Raw genomic sequence first — 19,988 nt, 5'->3', positions numbered from 1 at the left:
TGGAGCCAGAGGAACAGCAGTTTGAGGCCAGCTTCAGCTATAAAGCAATGTAGAGGTTAGTCTGGGCTACATAAGACCCTTAAAAAACAACTTGATTTTTAGGGGTCATAGTTAAACAGAATTGTATCTTTGTTGGACCAGTGAAGTTTTCACATATTTTCCGTATTTTGAGTACTTCTCCAAGAGGCATCCAGACAAAGCTGGATGTTGGAAATGCATGTATTTTACACATTAGGTTAAGTAGATAGCAAAACTTGCACTAGAACTTCCGTAATATCCACTGTGACTAGGGCAGCCTGTCCTGCCAGGGAAGGGGATAATTAATATGTAAATCCCCATCTTTCCAACCTGAGATTTTAAAGCCTTCTTCAAATGACTGTGACATAAAATTCTGTTTTGACTGAGTTACGTAATTCTTTGAGCCTCAGTTTTTCCATCTATAAACTGAGCATAATAATATGAAGTTATTAGTTATTATTTTATCTTATCATTTGAATAAGCATGTCATTGTGGTTTTAATTTTTATTTCTAAATGTAGCTAAATACATTGAATATGCTTGTCATTGTTTCTATATCTTCTTTAATAAGCTGTTTAAAATTTTTAACTGATTTAGGCTTGTTTCCCTTTGTAAAGTATTATTTTCAAGTAAATGCTAGACATACACTACATGTTGGTGAAGATACAGAACCAGTGTGGACATCAGACACTTCTGCTAGGAATATAAAATGGTACAACCACTTGCTACTTGGCAAATAGTGACCCTACTTCTGGTTTACCCAAAAGAAATGAAAACATATAAAAAAAAATCACCTTCACACAAATTTTAAAACATTTTTATTGATGCCATCCCCAAATAGAAGTAAAATGCTCGCCAATAAGTAAATAAACAAGCTGTATATTCAGTATTAGCCATTCATATAAAGAAACAAAGCACTGTTATATACTGCAACATGGATGAGTCTCAAAGTAGTTGTGCTGAGTAGAAAAGCCACACAGAAGAATGTGCACTGTATGATCCCATTTATATGAAACTTTAGAAAATACGAGTCAATCTAAGAGACATAAGCAGTAGGTGCTTAGGGATGGCAGGGACTGAGGGAAGGAACACAAAAACACAAGGAGACATCCAGGGGTGGAAGACAGTCATTGTCTTCATCATGGTGGCAGTTTTCTGGATGTGCATCATAAGTGCCAAAATATACCAAAACATGACTTTAAATATGTAGTTTTTATTATATGTCAATCATGTCTCAAAAAAAAAACCTTTAAAAACTTTTAGTGACATTCTGAAATTTCATCCTGTAACTATTTTTTTTTTTTTAGGGGAAGGAAGTTTTCTTGGGATTGAACCCAGGGCCTCATGCATGCTAGCCAAGCATTCTACCACTGAGTTATGCCTCCTGCCCAGCACATAAATATTTCTTATGTCTCTCTTTTATGGTAAACTGTTATCTAAATTAATAACATTTGTCATCTCTAAAATTAGTTTTTCTATACTACATAAATATTTCAAATAAAATAAAAAAAGAAACTTTAAAATATATTAGTCTCCCAACATTCCCTTTTCCCTGTGAAGTATTCCTGAATCAGAAAAATGATATCAGTGTCGATGCTGTGGGACACAGCCCTGTCTTCCTGGCAACTGATGACAGGTCACTAAAAATGAGAAATAAAGGCATCAACATTCCAGAGGAAGATCCATAACAATCTGCTTCTGAGGCCCCAGAGATCCACGACTTGTATCACCAAACTGCTTGCTGCTTCAACTCCTAAATTTCAGGATCTGACTGTTCATCCAATAAATTCTAGCCAGAATCTGTTTGTGTTGTCTGCAACCCTGAGAGAGAGAGAGAGAGAGAGAGAGAGAGAGAGAGAGAGAGAGAGAGAGAGAGAGTTAAATAGATATTTAACTCATTTCTTTGATGTTTATTATATTTTCTATCACAAACAGCCACACAACTATTTAAAACGTAAGGTGCTCAAACAGCTAGGAAGCACATTCATCCACTCTTCCTTGAATAAACTTTCATCCAATTGTGCACTGTCGGCCAGATACCATACCAGATATTTTCACAGGTCATTCAAATCAACCTCTAGAGCAGGCTTACATTTATGTTGAGAAAGCTCAGACTAAGGAGCCTCAGTTACTTAATGTCAAAGTGTTTCTAGTTGGTACTGGATTCAGGATATGTAAAGCCTGCTTAACTTCAGAAGCCATACTTGCCCCACTCTCCACATTCTAGTCCAGGGAGGGTATGCTTTTATTCCCAGAGTGAGATCACAATGTCCAACCACTGTGGCCTGTGGCTCTGGGGATGGGCGGGGGTGGGGGGGGCAGGCATCCAGATTCCTAGCCTTGATTCTGCTTCATGTGTGATAAGAATGTCCTCTGACTATACTATAGCTCGAGAGGTCTTGACACTACAGGACTTGTGCCCTAGGAGCAGATGAACTATCTGCTCTGAAAGTCAGAGACAATCAGGGTTGTTTTATTCTGGTGCTGATGTCTGTTGCCTAGTAATAAAACTTACTATTTAGTGACCAAGAAATTGCAAAACCCTGAAAGTAAAACTGGCCAACCATAGGAAATGTCCAAGCAATGCCTCCCCCAGTTACACATCAAAACATATCAGCTGTGGCACTCTTCTGAGCTCATTTGGGGCGCCTCTGGAAAGCTTAGGCTTGAAGCTGCACAATTCCTGTTGTCCTGGCTCAGCCTGAAGATCTCCCACTGCTTTCCTTTCTTCAGGGAGACAGGTCCACCTGAGCAGAGAGGTTCATTTTTAATTTTATAGGTTCAGTTTAATTTAAATATACTAGTCTTGAGTTTAAAATAAAACAAAACAAATGTGGGGAAATACCTAGATTCTCACATGATATATTTGTCTTTTTGATCTGTAAAAATATGGAGATTACCCAAAGCTCATGTATACCAAAAATCATCACGGTATCATTTGCAAGAAAAAACTGAAATGAACAATGAACGAGTAATGCTAACCAAAAGAATATCCATATTTTTGAAAAACTGAACATATGAAAGTATCTCAAACTGAAACTACAAAGGGTGATATCTGTGATTTGCTAAATGATTAGAAATAGAGAGTTGATGAGATGGCTCACTGGGTAAGTATATTTGCCACTATATTTGATGACCTAAAGTCCACTCCTGGAATCCACATGGTGAGAGAAGAGAATGCAAAAAGAGGTGGTGGCTAGGTGCCATAACACGCTCTTGTAATTTCAGCACTTGGGAGGCTGAGGTAAAAGGACCCAAGTTCTAGGACAGCCTAGGGTACATAGTTAGATCTTGTCACACACATACAAAAATATTTAAAAATAGGTGTTAAGCTTGACCTAAAAATGTGTATGGTGTTTCTTAATGTACGTGGACTAGGGAGAGAAGATGCTAAATGCTAACAGAATTGATGCCTGAGTATTCATGAAATTCTTTGCATCTTCCTTTTATATTTTATCCCTTATTAAACACATATATGCTAAATACAGTATTAAGTAAAATACAGAAAAAAATCCATTATTTGAAAAGCTCATTAAATCTGAAAAAGAAGTGTAGCTTACTTAATAATGTACCAATGGCAATACCTTAGTTTAGTAAATGCATATAGCTATATAAGATATTAACATTAAGGAAAACTAAATAAAAGGTATATGGGAACTCATGATGTACTAGCAATGCAGTTCTTCTAGAAATAAATATTTATCTGTATCTATATGGCATATAGACACAGTATGAACTGAAACAACGTAGCATATACAGGCAGCTTTATTTCCTGTATGTATCTTGTTCTTCCAACTAGAGAGTAACTTCTATTGCCCAGAGTTTCCTCCAGATAACACATATGCCAGTGTAGACTAAGACTATGCAAGTATGGAGACAGGCTAATTGACTGATTGACTTGTCTTTAGAAAAAAAAGACTAAAAGAGATACAAAAATCATTGTAATGTTACTTTCCTCCCTCTTTCAAGAGTTTGCAATTATTTCCAAATGTATTTTAGATGAATGGTAGAAAATAGTCACAAATTAATTAATTTTAACTGGATTAAACTACATTATAAGTGAAAGATGTGTGACATTTGCATTTACATGGTTCACTTTAAATATTAATAATCATTATGCTAATCATTCTGAAGCAACACCTAACAAGTATCAGTAAAGGCTCTACTACAATTATTTCCAAGCATTCTTCTCCCACTTAGACTCTCAACTACACACATTGTTTTCTTCCCTAAAAGTTACATAAACAATAAAATGCTTCCCAGAAGTTCAAGACCAATTTGCTAAAACATAGAGGCAAAAAATCACGTGAATTGTATCAATAAAGACACTGCATCTTCATTAACTATAGCAAGTAATTCATTGACACAAAAAGTCTCTAATATTTATAACTGGTTTATTGTTTGCATTTTAATAGTAAATTTGTGTGATTTAAGGTGGTCCCTGTAAGGTCTTACTAGCTTACCTGCTAACATGATTTCCTGAGTGGAAGAGGAAGAGGGGCAGGCACAGGAAGGGCTCTGGGAGACACAAAGTAGTTAGTCCCGGTTTATTTCAATGGCATGTGTCCATCGAGTGTCAGCCTGTGTGCACCTGCAGGCAAAGGGAGACTGAGAACCTCCGTGAGAAGGGCTTAGCTACAGTTGTGAGTTCTTGGTGCAGAACCCTACAGTCTGCCTATTGAACCATCACAAGACACTTATTTGAATGAGAAAGCTCTGTAAAGATATCTCTTGGGCTTACGGCCATGTTCATTTAAAGCAATGCTTCTTACAGGAAATTTTTTCAAATGCAATCCTACAGATCTTTATTCATTTAGCTAATAATTTGCTAGAGTGCTTACTGGTTGCCATTAAGTGCACTGTTGTAATTAACAGAGTGGATATTTTTCCCCCACCACAGGAAATTTGCGGCGGAGACAAGCAATGAGATGTGAAAGCACTAAGAATTCTTTTTAAAGTGTTAGGAAATAAACAGGGCAATGGGTAAAGGGGGATCTCTGTAGGTAAGGATCCAGAAAGGACTCTCTGGGACAGTTATAGTTAAGGTGAGAGTTGGAGGATAAGAGGACAGGCAGTCATGCAAAACAACCAGGAAGATGGCTACAGGACACAAACCCAAGAAAAGGCTGGTCCTCAGGCTGGAATACGAAAATGTGGAGCACTGCTGCCTTGATGGCCATGTGACCTACACATTACAGGAAGATGTCAGAGACATGAGGTTTACCTAAGAAGACAATCTGTTCCAAGTTCTACACTCTCCTTGCAGACTTCTGCACACATCTGGTCTGCCACGGTGACATGGAGTTGCTGAGACCTGTCCAGAAGCTTTCACTAAAATCTGGATATCTGAAACACAAGTGAAAGTTCCCATCAAGATTCTATCACTTCCTGGGAGACAGCCTGCACCTATGAGTCAACAAATGGAGCCTAAGGCAGCATTTTCTCCTGTACTTTGTGGCCCTATCGCCCCATCTTGGGAATACTGCAGAACTCAGCAATCACTTGCCACATCCCACACATCATCCACCATTTACATAAATCAAGGCTTTCCATTTGTAATTTATGTTTTTGCATTTAAAGAATACCTTGCTAGTTATTTTAAATACATAAATCAAGTCAAAAACCTGTTATAAAATAGTAGAGACGTCATAAGACCTCTGATTTATTTAACAATGTGTAACTTTTTTTACATCTCAATTTATTTCAAGTTTTTAGGAAGAAAAATGGTTCTCGCCTTATCCTGTTCTTATTTTCATTCCATCATTTGAGAGATTACATCTCAGCTCAAACCATTTTTAATAATAAGAGATGCAATTTTTAACTGTTGATATTTTAAAAGAATAGAAATGATTAAGATTAATCGATGTAGCATTTGATATACTCAAATAATATATTAGTCTAAGCAGTATTATGATTCATGTCTGATAGTCAAGGCTTTATATTTTAACTTCATCGAAATAGAGAGAAGTTTACTCTCTTACTTGCTTATAAACCAGAGCTGCTATGCATCAGGAAGAAGTGAATATAGGTTCAACACTGCTTAGGAGCCCACAGCTTACAAATGACATGTATTCACAGGAAAAGACTATTAGGGAGTACTTTGATACAATAAAACAAGGAAAAAATTGTGTCCATGGACCACATAAAAGTTCTTCTCAAAGGTAGAACTTCACACAAAGTTGGGAACCCAGTACATGAAGCAGTATAATTACACCTGTAATTTCATGTAATTCCATTCATGGAGAAAAAGAAGGACCATGAGCTCAAGGTCATCCTGGGTAACAGTGAATTCCAGGCCAGCACAGGCGACCTAGAAAATCTTATCTCAAACAAAGCAGAAAAGTCTGCATAAGGAAGATATTAAAAAAGACAAAATCTTAATAAGCAGATAGAACAATGGAAGAGATTCTTTCTTCTAAAAACTCTGCCCATGCTAGGTCTCAAGTCAGAGAGAGTCGCAATTTTAGGAGCCAACTTATATATAGTTTCCATATACTGGGTCTGAGAATCATAGAGTTCGTGGGTGATCTTAGAAAGAACTGATAAATTTATTCACTTACATTTGATTAATTTCTGTACTTACTACAGTGTGTGTGTGTGTGTGTCTGTGTGTGTGTGTGTGTGTGTGTGTGTGTGAGAGAGAGAGAGAGAGAGAGAGAGAGAGAGAGAGAGAGAGAGAGAGAGAGAGAGAGAGAACTCAGAGAAAAGCCACATAATCACATAATGCAGGTCCTCTTTTGTACATTTTAGAATGGGCAACAAAACAATTCATACTTTACCATGATATTCTAAGGCTTTAACATGATGACATTTGAGTATTTACCCAAAAATAATAATGTGATAATGTTGAACTAAGATTCATTTTAAAAATGCTGGGCAGTAGTGGCACATGCCTTTAATCCCAGCACTCGGGAGGCAGAGGCAGGTGGATCTCGGTGAGTTTGAGGCCAGCCTGGTCTACAGAGTGAGTTCCAGAACAGCCAGGGCTGTCTCAAAAAACCAAAAAGAAAAAAGATTCATTATAAAATGAGACTATAGTTCATGATAGAAAGGTTAGAAATGCAAATGAAAATTAGCTTAATCATTCCTACATTAAATGTTTATTATTCCTATAAAAATTACTAAATTTAACAAAAAGGAGAGGTTGGGGAAAACTGAAACAGATTAGCAACTAAGTGTCCATTTGATATAGAAAACAACAAGATAAAAATACAAAGGAGTCTGTCAGTCTAATAAAACAATTTAAACTTGGGCTTTTCTACCCCCAAGAAATACAGAACGAGAACATTTAAAGGGATCTTTAAAAGCACTGTAGTTTTCTGTATCAACTCAAGTCTACAGCAACAGCCTCCTTTCAATTTCCCTTTTCTCTTTATTGTTCCAGTGAAGAAATAAACACACAACCCCACAACGCTGTTCTCTCCTCCCAGCTGCAGTACTATGCCAACACTGCACACACACGTGCCCTCTGAATTCACATTACTCCCGGCACACACACCACTTACACGCATGGTAGAAATATTGGAGGATTCTCAAAGCAAGGATAAGTGCTGTGAGGTCAATGGAGGAATACTGAAAAAAGGTGTAACTTACCAGCATCAATTCAAATACTTGCAGATATTTTAAAAGAAAGAGAATTGCTTCTTAGGTCTAAAGAGCCATCTGGAGATAGGAGAGGGAGCCAGAGAGACAAAGAGAGACAGGGACAGAGAGAGACAGAGACAGACAGAGAGAAATAGAGAAAGACTTCATTCTCAGTAATAGTAAAAACATAGCAAAGTCATTTCTTAGGAGAAATAAAGAAAAATGGTTAACAATAAAGCTTAAATTGGGCAAATATTTAGGAACAAAAAATAAGTGTAAACCAAGACATTGGATTAGGAAGTTTAATATCTCTTCTCCATTTTCAGATTCTCAGCTTCTGCGACTAACCATCTACCCCACACAATGACAATAAATACAGCAAATGAGCAACTAGAAGCTAAAGAGTAAGAATAAAGAATGAGGAAACAATATATTTACAGCTCAAAGTTAAATTCAACTTCTTCAGTTCACAGCCTGTCCCATAAGATGAAAGAGAAAAATTCAGATATTTGAATTTGGTTCCCAGTGAAAAGCCATCCTCTTAAATAAAGCAATTCACAGCTGCCCTCTTTCTGAATCTCATGCGATGAGTCATCTTCAGACATGTTCCTATTAACACTGGCTCGGGCTCCTCAACATTAATGTTTATTTCTGGTGGTGCAAGTAACCAGATTTGATTTTGGGGGGCAGGAGAAGAGCATATGATTTGGTAAAATGTGTTGAGAAGAGTGTTAAATTTAGCCCCAACTTGAAAATACAAGTATTTACCTAGTATTCTTTCTTAAAAATTGAGCTATATTCATATTAAATCCATTACATTTAACTAGCAATTAAACAAATACAGTGGATAGGGAAGTTAAAGAGCACCCTGAGGAGACAATGAGTGTGAAGATGCTATAAAATACTACACAGGACCACTTTTTGTCTAACAAGCTGATGGTATTGACTTGTTTGTAAATGGGGCTAGTAACCCTGTAATCTCAGCACCCCAGAGGCTGAGACAAGAGGCTTGCAAGATAAAGGCCCTGTACACAGGGAGACTGAGTGTGTATTATCTACCCTTCAGATACGCTAATCACATAACAACCAACTGCATGTAATGTGTGGATCACACTTGGACCCTAATCTACACTAACCAAATGAGAGAAATTATCCATTATTATCATGTAAATTTAAACTTGGATTTGAGATGGCAGTTACAGAGAATTGGATGACCCTAGAGAAAGGTCCTTATGCATTAAAAAGTTGGTCCTGAAGTATTTATTGGTTAATGGTAAGATATTTGAAATTTTCTTTAATATTTTCAAGTCAAGAAATAAAGGGAGATTAGTTAAAATAATATGTGCACATTGTTATTGGAAAAGGGACAGGTACATGGGAGTTCTTTGAAAATTAAAAAAAAATTTCTTTGAAAGCCAACATTATCATCTATCTTCAAAGGGGACATAAATATTATAATTTATCTCAGCACAAAATGAAAATATTCTAAATGCTCTGTAGTAGCAACAAAAATTAAACTTTATGTAATTATGATAAACCAACCTGATGAAAACAACTTAGCAAATAAAATGACAATATGAAAGACCGAAACAACAAAAATGCTCGTGGAGTCACCATGTTAGAATGAGGGCTGGAAGCACATTATTCTGAGAGTTTAAGTTTGTATGATATAAACAAATCATACACACACAATAAAAAAAAACAGGGAAGGGGTAAGTGTAAGGATGGTGACATGGTTGTCACATGGTGATACAACCCAGCTTCTGAAACAAAAGGTGACATAAAGACAATGACGAAGAACGGACTCCATGCAGAGGCTGACAGTTATCTTGCTACACTGGAAACTGAGTCAGGTTTGATCTTGGACAATCTGGACAAGTTATTTAACTTATTTAAGATGAGGATGCTTCCTCATCTGAAAAATTAATGCAACCCACCCTTTTGGAACAGTGCAAAGACTTAGACATGGCAAGAGTAAACACCCGCGGCAACACAGACACACAATACACAGTCAAAGAGTAGCACTCGGGGTTATTATCATATTCAAGATGGAAGCATACCAGGAAAGTAGGGGAGGGGTGACATACACCCACAGCGAAATGGCCTCAGACTTTACATTGACTGCAAATGAAAATAGGGCAAAGGGCTTTAGAAGTTCCTGTAGGCCAGGTGCAGGTAAGAGGTGGCAGGAGAGAGGCCAAGAATTCCGAGTGGCAGCACAGTGAGCAATGTGAGCAGCGGGGAGGTGAACGAGATCACCTGTGGGAAGACTGGGAACAACCAATACCACACTCTGCTCAAATTTCTCTGCAGCTCAAGGCAAATCCTACTGGACTGGAGGGAGAGAGAAGAAAACGAAAGGAAAAAACAAAGAAAAAGTACCCAGAGGACCCCAAACTGAAACAGAGCACAGGACTCCCCAAGAGCTTTATGAGGGGCTAACAGGATGGGGCTCTTTGTGGTTATAGACAATCTCTAAAAGATCATTAAAACAGGAAAAGGGTTTCAAAGCTTGAATGATCTGGAATTCATGTAAGATTGCCTCTTCTTGTCTATTTAATGAAATTAAGAGGGGGGTGATCTAAAAAGTCCCAGAACTATGACAAAGCTACACCTAGAATACTGGGACCCACGCTCTTGTCATACTCCACTGCACACTGCCAGCATGACCATCCCATTTCTTTGCATGTACCACATTTATGAAACACAGGCAACTTTCTGTGTCTTGTCACACACTATAAAATGCAAATACTTAATATCTTTCATATCTAAAGCTCCCAATGACATCATGTTATTTTGCTGTACGCTAACATAAGAGAATGTATTGAACATCTGTTCATCAAATGCTCTATCAGGGCCTACTATGTGTCAGGTACACAGAAACCAATGGTACAGACTCTATCATCCAGGAACCTGTGAGTACCCTTAGGTAAAGCACATCTACAAATCCATACAACCCCGGGAATACACGTGGTTCAGAGTGTCTTGGAAACAAAGAGAACAGAACTCAGTTGGCCTGGGAAGTGAGAGTGCGAACAGGAAAGGTCAACAAGAGCTGAGGCCGGAGAAGACCCTGAGGAAAACGGCTGCTCAACAGACAGACAGACAGAGGCAGAGGAAGGAGACCCTGACCCTGATTGACATTCTTCTCTGCTGCGTGCCTGCCTGTGTCTATTAGACCACTCAGATATTAACAGGGTCCTGGTACCTGTCATTATTCATTTTGGAGAGGAACAGAGCCTTGGTATTGATAGATGTGTAGAATATGTTAATCATAATGCTCATTAGTCAGCTAAGTTACTATTTTTTCAGATGGTTTTTCTCCACTGATCATTTTTTATATTTAGCCATTTTTCATCTCCAATGAAACATTCTGGTTCCTTAGAAGGAGGAAAGGAGGGAAGGGAGAATGAATGTGTTCAATTTATATAAATACACTATGTGTATATATATATATATATATATATATATATATATACACACACACACACACATATATAGTATAAAAGAATTCAATATATGTATTTTAATGCTTTATGTAATTGGATAATTATGTCATACTATACAATAACAAAATTTCTGCACTCTACTTAAAGTTATTAAATGAGATTATTTAAAATAGGATGAAAAAAATGGGCCTGGAGAGATGGCTCAGTGGCTAAAAGCAGAGGAACTGTGTTCCAGTCCCAGCATCCACATGGTGGCTCACAACCATCTGTAAGTCCACTTTTAGGGTATCTGTTGCCTTCTTCTGTCTTCTGTGGGCACAGTCAAAACATTCATATATATAAAATCTTTAAAAAAGAAAAAAAAAAGGTTTTGCCGGGTAGTGGTGGTGCATGCCTTTAATCTTAGCACTCAGGAGGCACAGGCAGGTGGACCTCTAAGTTTGAAGCTAACCTGGTCTACAGAGCAAGTTCCAAGAAGTTCAAGGCTACACAGAGAAACCCTCTTTCAAAACAAACACAAAAATAGCATGAAAATAATATTTTCCTTTTATTTTTAATTCACTTGCTTATATTTTGCCCCAAGGTAAAATTAGCAAGGCTCAGAGCCAACCGCTCAGGACACAAGTCCTTCCAGCAATGATAGCTGCATTTTACACCTATGACTCAAGGGCTGCCCTGCACAGCCCCTCTACAAGTGACCTTTTAGTGCCAGAAGCCTCAGACCAAGGCCTTTGGAAATTGTCAATTTTCAGGTAATAATGACTATTAGAAACTCTGATTCAGATATTCTGAGACCAAACAGATCTAAGTTATGTTCAAAACAGAAATCAAGACACCATCTCACAGGGGCTGCTCCTGCCTTTAACACCAGAAAGTTGAAGTTAAAAGTTCAATGTCACTGGGCAGTGGGGGCGCACGCCTTTAATCCCAGCACTCAGGAGGCAGAGCCAGGTGGATCTCTGTGAGTTCGAGGCCAGCCAGGTCTACAGAGTGAGATCCAGGAGAGGAACCAAAACTACACAGAGAAACCTTGTCTCAAAAAAAAAAAAAAGTTCAATGTCTTCCAAGAAATGAGCAGCAAAAACTGACACAAGAAGATTGCATCATCTCTGATTTCTGAAACATGAAAAGGGTCACCTTCACATTCAAGGGTATACAAAATCAAGCCTTTCCTTCAGGGTATAGGATTCAAATATCATTGAAAATGAATTTAAAAAGTATCTTTTTATCACCAGAAATCTTCAACCCCAAGCTATAGTTAATAGGAAAGAACCACATGTATCTTCCTGGAAGTTATCACACCTACATGTTTTCACAGACGTTTTACTCTCTTTCTTGTCATTTCTAAAAGGTCAGGACTTCAGGGGAGGGGATGTGCTCAGCTGATTGAGTGCTGGCCTCGCATGCACGAAGCCCTGAGTTTGATCCCTCCCTGGCACTATGTAAACTGGGCATGGTGGTGCATGCTTTTAATCCTCACACTCAGTGCTGGAGGCAGGAGGAGAAGGAGCTCAAGGTCATCCTCAGCTACGCAGCAAGTCTGAGGCCAGCCTGGACACATGAGACCTTGCCTCAAAAACAAACAAAAAGGGTCAGGACTTCACATATCCAAATACAGTATGTATATGCTGAAGTCTTCAGTTATAAAGGCACATGCTTCATACTCAACTGTAGCACAGGTGTGCTGTACAATGGGACAGTTCATTAACATAACTGGGGTGGTAAATGATCAGGCCACTCCTTAGGTAGCTTGATAACCCATTACTGTAGCAGTCTAGGCCTGCAAGAGGATGGCCCTGAGTGTGAGACATGCCAGTATAACTAGAAAATAATGCTGGCCGCACTGTCTGCATCATTGTTTACAAAATACTTGTTAATGTGGCTTCAAGCAGAAACAGAAACATTTTCAATCAGGAAGGTGAAATGGTCTCCACCACATTTTGTCTAAGCTGCCTACCATAAATCAGACCAGTGATACATGTTTTTAAACATGGTTAGCACTGTTTGTCACAGCCTCGACTCAGACAATGACAACTTAAAATAGTAACAATAGGCTTCTTTGATTCTTCCCTGTAAGCCTCCAAGAAGTAAAATGAAAAGTGGGGGAGGCCTTTTCAACTTGCAGTATTGTGCAATTCATGTTTAAATTGATAATCTAGATTTCATCTTCTGACCTTGAAGCGACTCACTATTTCAATTGTAAAATGCAAATCTCAACCCATCTCCCCAAAGCATTCAATGATGGATTATATGGAAATAAACATACAAAACAGAATGCTTAGAAAGCAGGGTTATAATTAATCTCTGATTCTCCACAAATTCCTCTATGCTTTCTATTCTAGTTATTCAAAACCTTCTGAAACTCAGTCCTTTTACACCCATGGTAATATAATGGAAATTATAATCAGAATATAATGGAAAATTTCTTGGGTAGATTAATTCACCCCTCTGTGTTAATTTAATTCCAAATTCTAATTGGTCCATGTTACTATGAGGGCAGAAAGAATACAGAACATACAAGGGACTGATGACACAATAATCCACCCTAAAGTTGCCATTTTTCCTTTTAATTATTGATGTAAACATGCTCTCTTGTGACTGATCTCCCTCTACAAGACTAAAGTGGGTGCATCAGGGATGAGTATGGGAGAGGATGAAGGACACTCACGGCTGCCAAGACTCACAGACAACTGGTACTTGTTCTATCATGAACTGAACTGATACTCTTTAGGGTTCCCTTTTTCTGAGGACAGTGGTACTGACTTAACCTTACTAACTTTGACAAAATAATACAACTTGGTAACACTGTGAAAGGACCAAACTGTGATGCACGGCCCCCATTCATTTACTGAAGTCATAACCCCTATTGTGAACATATCTGGAGCATTGTAACAGGCACAGATGTAGTCATGGTAATAGGCCCTCCTAGTGACATTATAACTGTACAAAGAAACAAACCAAAGATTGGACTTTCTCTTTGTGCACACACGAAGAAGCTTGCTGAAGTACACAGTAAGATGCCTGTTTACTGTAAGCCAGGAACAGAACCCTCCACAGAGCCTGGCCATGTTGCACTCTGATCTCAGGCTTCAACCTCTACCACTGTCAGAAAATTCATATCCATTAGTTAAGACACTTTGTCATGGCAATCCAAATCAGACAGGTGGGAAGACAGACACATTCTTGAGAAAGACTGTTCTCAAAGAAAATAGAGCAATTCTGTTACTGGTGGTCTCTGAATGAACAGGAGTTTCCAGGTTCTTGGGGTCTTGTTCAAAGAGCTGAAGAATCAGACAAAGCAAGAAAAGCAGCAGGGGCTTGATTCAGGAGTGAAGTTTAAGTACAGGTCAAATATGCTGCGAGAGAGTGGGATCTGAGCAGGCTTGCCACAAAAGAGTGCCTGGTCACTGCCTGGATATTCCTTTTGTGAGTCCAAGAGAGGGAGCAGTTGGTTGCTAGGGGCAGGCTGTAAGTGATCTGCTTTTGATTGACAGGCTTGGGTTATGTAAGCCTTACTTCACTACACATGTCCTTTCCCCACTGTCTTAGTTGAGTTTTCACTGCTGTGAAAAGACACAATGACCACGGCAACTCTTATAAGGAAACATTTAATTGTGGTGGCTCTCTTACAGTTTCAGTTCAGTCCATTATCATCATGGTGGGGAGCATGGCAGCATGCAGGCAGATGTGGTGGTGGCTGAGAGTCCTACATCTTTCAGGCAACAGGAAGTCGACTGATGGTCACACTGAGGGAAGTTTGAGCAAAAGAGACCTCAAAGCCCGCCCCCATAGTGACACACTTCCTACAACAAAGCTACACCTCCTAATAATGCTGCTCCTTTTGGGGGCTATTTTCTTTCAAACCACCACACTCATGATGTATGTGACTTTAATCATATGCATACTCAATTATGCACAAGCATAAGATGATACAAGTTCAGTAAGAGGACATAATTTGCCTTACTGTGCATATACCTAAACCCAGTCCTGAATGAACCAGCCCATTGCCTGTAGTTCCTGGATAAGTTTCAGGATATATCTGATGTGAAAAAGACACCAATTAAAACCAAAAGGCCATTTATATCCTACCCCTAGCAACTGACTCCTCCTCCTGGACCCACAAAAGGGAGTCCCAAGCAGTCATCAGGTTCTCTTGAGCACTATAGCTTGGAGTCCACTGCTCCTTTGCAGCATATATATAATCTTTACCTTCACTCTGCTTCTGGAGAAAATTCCTTGATGCTTGTGTGTATTTCTTTAGTCTTTGAACAATGTTCAAACAGCCTGGAAACACTGGGTCCAGATAGGAATTACCAGTGTGTGTGTGAGGGGGAGTGGGTATGGGTCTGGTTGTGGTTATGGGTGTGTGGGTGTGGGTGTGGGTGGGTGGGAGTGGATGTGTATTTTCCAATAGATAAAATCACCTCTTTTTAATTTTATTTCTTTAGTTTTTCATTTACCTGAGAACTCACTGTGGAAGGACTCTAAAAGGCAGGACTATATAGTTATTCTAGAAATAATCATGAGTGACTCTGGTCGAAGAGCACAGATTTAGGTTACCCCAAACTCCATGTTCCTAAGTGGTTAATGGTTTTGTGAAGTTTCTTCTGAAGTAAGCAACAGAACAAACAATGTTATAAATCAAGGCCTAAGGACATGAGGATCCAGACAGGCCGATTTCAGTAAGACAGGGAAATCTCTACTAGAGATGTAGTTGATAACACTCTTGCCTTTGGGTTGGTGAAGAGAGGGCCAAGAGGAGGGCTGTAGTTTCCTTTGAGAGACATGCAGACCTCTCGGGTGTCAATTATCCACAGTCAGGATTGGAGTGACCCTCTTTCTGGGCCTCACTGAGTCCTTTGTAAATGGAGAGGTCTTAGTGGAGGCTGTAAACCCCTATACATATGGCATCTCCAACCATCGGCCAGGTTGCTACTTGCCTTGTCAGAAAAGGAATGTTTGTGCAGCTCAAGCCAAGCAGAGTCCCAGGTTGCTAAGTTTTCCCTCCATTTGCCTGCCTTAGATCTAAGTGCAATAAATAGTTATTTCATCTCATCCACATTCGTATTTACAGAAGTTTCATTTAACCATTTTCCCAATACTCAGGATTATCACCCTTCAGATAGGAGCAAGAAAGTGAACAGAGTCCTTTGTCAGAAGATGGATATGTCAGTTCAATTTCTGCATATGATAGTTTTTAACTGCAGTAGATTAAGAACAAATGTGCTTTCAGATCTGGAGGCAGCCAGGTCTTGTGGCGGTTGAGGGCACCAACATTGGGGCAAACTCGCAACTGGACATACATTTGCTGCAGCACCTCTGTACCTGGGCTCTCCCATGTTTCACAGCCTACACTCCTAGGCCTTGGTAACACCTGGAAAGGTGAAAGGAGTTACTTGAAAAGATCAAAGGCCTCCAACATAGAGTAACTTCAAAGCCAAAGAAAACTGCTACATCCTACCCTATAAACTCTTCTTAGTTGTGATTTTGGCAAATTCAATATTTTCTACTGGAATCCATGGGGTTCTGATCCATTAGGGATCATGGAGTACTAAGATGTACAGCTAGGTTTACCAGATAGCTATGGTCAAATGTGAAGATGCCCTTGAAGAACAGGCTCTGGTCACCTAACCATTTTCTGCTGTTTAAAAAAAGAAGAAGCCGGGCGGTGGTGGCGCACGCCTTTAATCCCAGCACTCGGGAGGCAGAGCCAGGCGGATCTCTGTGAGTTCGAGGCCAGCCTAGTCTCCAAAGAGAGTTCCAGGAAAGGCACAAAGCTACACAGAGAAACCCTGTCTTGAAAAACCAAAAATAAAATAAAATAAAATAAAAAAAGAAGAAGAAAATGTCAATTTCATGCAGGCAAAGACTGATGTAGAAATGAAAGCTCTGCCTCGGACTGCAGTATTTATTTGCTTTTTAATAAAATTGATTTGGATCAATTTGAGATAACTGCTGGGAATGTAATGTTTTCCTTTCAGGTATGTCACTTATTTTTGTTTCTGATATGGTCTCAAAAGGAACATTGCTGGTGTTTTTCTGTGTGACATTGTAGTTCTAGAAGAGTTAAAATAAGAAACTACCTGCTTAATCTGCCAGAAAACACATGAGAGGAGCAATCAGCTCTGGAAAGAGTTGCTAGGAAGGAGTATGCCTGGCTGCTTTAGGCCATGCTGTTTGTCAGTCTTTCAAAATTCAAGTCATTACGAGATGCTGATCTACTATAATATTGTGATATTTTATCTGATTACACTTACCTGATTGTGCCTTATCTGCTATTTGCCTTCCCATTCTTCCATGTATATTAAATGCAGGTGCTTTTATTATTCTGAGAGCTAGAGAGTGTTGACTGCTCTGAATATAAATGGGGATATTATATCATTAACTTGCTCTGAAAGTAGGGCCATTCACTGTGTAAATCACATGCAAGGTACCTGCTGGAGACACAATAAACCATAATGTCTTGAGAAAGAAAGCAATGTGGAATGGATAAGGAGATAAAAATTTAAGGCATTGTTAAAGAAGGGTAATCTTCAAAATCCTATTTGGTTCTTTCACACTAGCATTGGTTGATAATATAACCTTTGTATTAGAAACTTTTTTAAGTCAGGGAAAGAAAATCTTCTGGGAAGACATCACAATATGGGATACCATCACCAGTGGAAATGGTACAAAACACACAACCAGGAACAGTCTATGTTTATCTGAGTTAGGAGAACATTTTGAATGCAGCAGTCTAATCTTCTAGAGGGATGTTCTTTGATTTGACAAATATATTCTTACCTTACTTGAGTGTACTGCCTGGACAACAGGAAGAAATGGCCAAACAGTGTCAGCATTTCCAGGCATTAAATGGTGAAAACCGTAGAACGTTACTGCAAATTTCAAAGGAAGCACTATGCAGAGAACTGAGGCAGAACCGTGACAATGTGTGACTTCCCAACACTCTGAGGTTCTATGCTCTGCTTAGCTTCCACTGTTTCAGTCTTGCCAAAAGTTAATCCACAGTTACTTAAGCTTCAGGAAATCTATTTTCAGAATAAATGTTATGTGAGAGTTTAAACGAGCCACTACCCTCTGCTGAAGAGAATATCCAATGGCTTGCTCACTCATCAGTGTCTCCACTCAGGTAGCAGATGGGAGCCACATCTCCCACATTAATTACCTCTCTTTGCTGTGACAAAAAGCTACATAAGGGCAAAAAGTACACTTCGGTGTTGGGTTGGGATGAATTCTCAGAATTCCACTAACCAACACAAAAGCTGAAAAGCAACTCAGTGGAGGGTTTATTTTGGTTCACAATTTGAGGGTGCGGCCTGGCATATGAGGAAGGCAGGGTGGTAGAAGGGGTTCTGAGCTGTGACTCCTCCCCTTCCCATACTTGAATGAAACAGGACATAGAGCAGTCACACTATTTCAGATCTAGAAGTGTAGAGAAAACAAGTATGAAGACCACTGGGGCCACGAGGAAAAAGGTAACCTGCCTATTTTCCTGACAGGTTCCCGTGGGAGGAGACTCCTTGTGCTAGTGCTGGCCATTACCCAGAAATGCACAGTCCATACCCATACCTGAACCAATATGTTTAAGCAAATCAAGGTCGCCCTTTCATCAGAAGAACCTTTAATATTCTTAAAGTACATGCTGGAAGGCAGAACGTAACTATGGAAGATGGTCTGGTCTTTTTAGTAATTCCAAACCTGCATACATTTTCTCAAGAGAGATATTTAATAGGAGTCTCATGATCTTGTTAAACTTACTTGTTCCTAAATAAAAGTAATTTTAACTGGCTATTATTTCACATTTCTTTAGAGGATCTACTCTGAAAATCATCAAGACAGAAATAGGAAATAAATGAGCTATGCCTAAACATTAAAGCTATAAGGATTTTAGCAGAGGAGAATGTGTGCCTAAGTCACAGAAACCAGTAAAATTTAAAACTTCAGCTCATCAAATGACACCATGAAGAAAAAGAAGAGTGACTGGAGAGATGGCAAGCTTCTGAGGAAATACTGGTGAAGCATGTCTGACAAAGGACCGGCGTCTAGACTGTGGCAAGAACTGTAACAACACAACAGAAAGACAAATACCACATTTAAAAATGGCAAAAATGCTCAGAATCAAAAATATATATTCACATTGAGCAATGATCACATGAAAAGTAGCATGAATCAGCAGGAAGATGCAAGTTAAAACCATGTGGAGAGGTCAGACACACATGGAGAGGGGAAGAAGACACTTCTACAGTTCTGTTCCCTAACATTTTCTGAATCTAGATTATTCTATTCTAGATCCCCAGTCTTTTCTAGTTAAACATTGCAGACTGAGTATTTCTGTCTCCTCTCACACACACACAAAATAATAATGCTAGTCTATAATACTTGATAGTTAAAATGCATCTGAAGCAAACTGTTATTTGCCTAGTTTCTAGACTAAAGAATTCTTGGTTCAAAATAAACAAAAAATTGTGACCTCTCCTTGGATTGCTAAGAGAAACCATCTGGGCATTGGTTCTTTGATGTTCTTTTTTAGGTCTGGCAACTACTATGCTTATTATAATACAGTTTGATGTATACTAACAAAAAATATATTAAGACTTCTATGTTTCATATTGTTATACATTCAGTCAGGGTCTTTGGTTAGGGATATTTGGAATTGGGAATCAGGTGTTTGAAATAAGGTCTTTTATCATGTGATTACACAACACGGACCTGGAACACTGGAAGTATTCTGTTTCATATAGTTGCCTCTGCACAGGGCTCAATACATGCAGTTGTACACACAACAGTCAGGAGGCTGAGATGTGGCTTAGTTTGGTAAAGTGTTCTCCTTGCATGCATAAAGCCTGGGTTCAACGTTCAGAAGTACCTAAATCAGGCATGATGGTGAATATCTGCAATCCCAGCATCTGGAAGTCAAGAGGATCAGAAGTTCAAGGTC

The 19,988-nt window shown here is 39.0% G+C and overlaps 1 protein-coding gene across 18 annotated transcripts in view; it reads right to left on the bottom strand.

The window, feature by feature from the left end:
* Window positions 1-818: 818 nt before the first annotated feature.
* Caap1 (caspase activity and apoptosis inhibitor 1) overlaps window positions 819-19,988 on the bottom strand; it is a 101,656-nt gene continuing 82,486 nt past the window's right edge. For 3 of the 18 annotated variants that reach the window (XR_008213575.1, XR_008213582.1, XR_008213586.1), the window contains 3 exons: window positions 19,760-19,956; window positions 17,308-19,109; window positions 5,253-5,363 (listed from right to left, as the gene is read on the bottom strand). Coding sequence is in view for 4 of the 18 variants with exons in the window: in XM_052715609.1 (XP_052571569.1) it covers window positions 7,621-7,679 (59 nt within the window). In the remaining 14 variants the exon portion in view is untranslated. Of the gene's footprint in view, window positions 2,765-4,480; window positions 4,626-5,241; window positions 5,364-7,610; window positions 7,680-17,307; window positions 19,110-19,759; window positions 19,957-19,988 lie in introns of those variants that run through there. The other 15 variants (XM_052715609.1, XM_052715613.1, XM_052715611.1 and 12 more) reach the window with 10 other exon arrangements.

This window comes from Peromyscus californicus, unplaced genomic scaffold (assembly GCF_007827085.1).
Source record: "Peromyscus californicus insignis strain IS unplaced genomic scaffold, ASM782708v3 Scaffold_5__1_contigs__length_169319896, whole genome shotgun sequence".
NCBI lineage: Eukaryota > Metazoa > Chordata > Mammalia > Rodentia > Cricetidae > Peromyscus > Peromyscus californicus.
The sequence above is the reverse complement of the archived record's forward strand: the minus strand, read 5'-3'. Positions and strand labels throughout refer to the sequence as shown.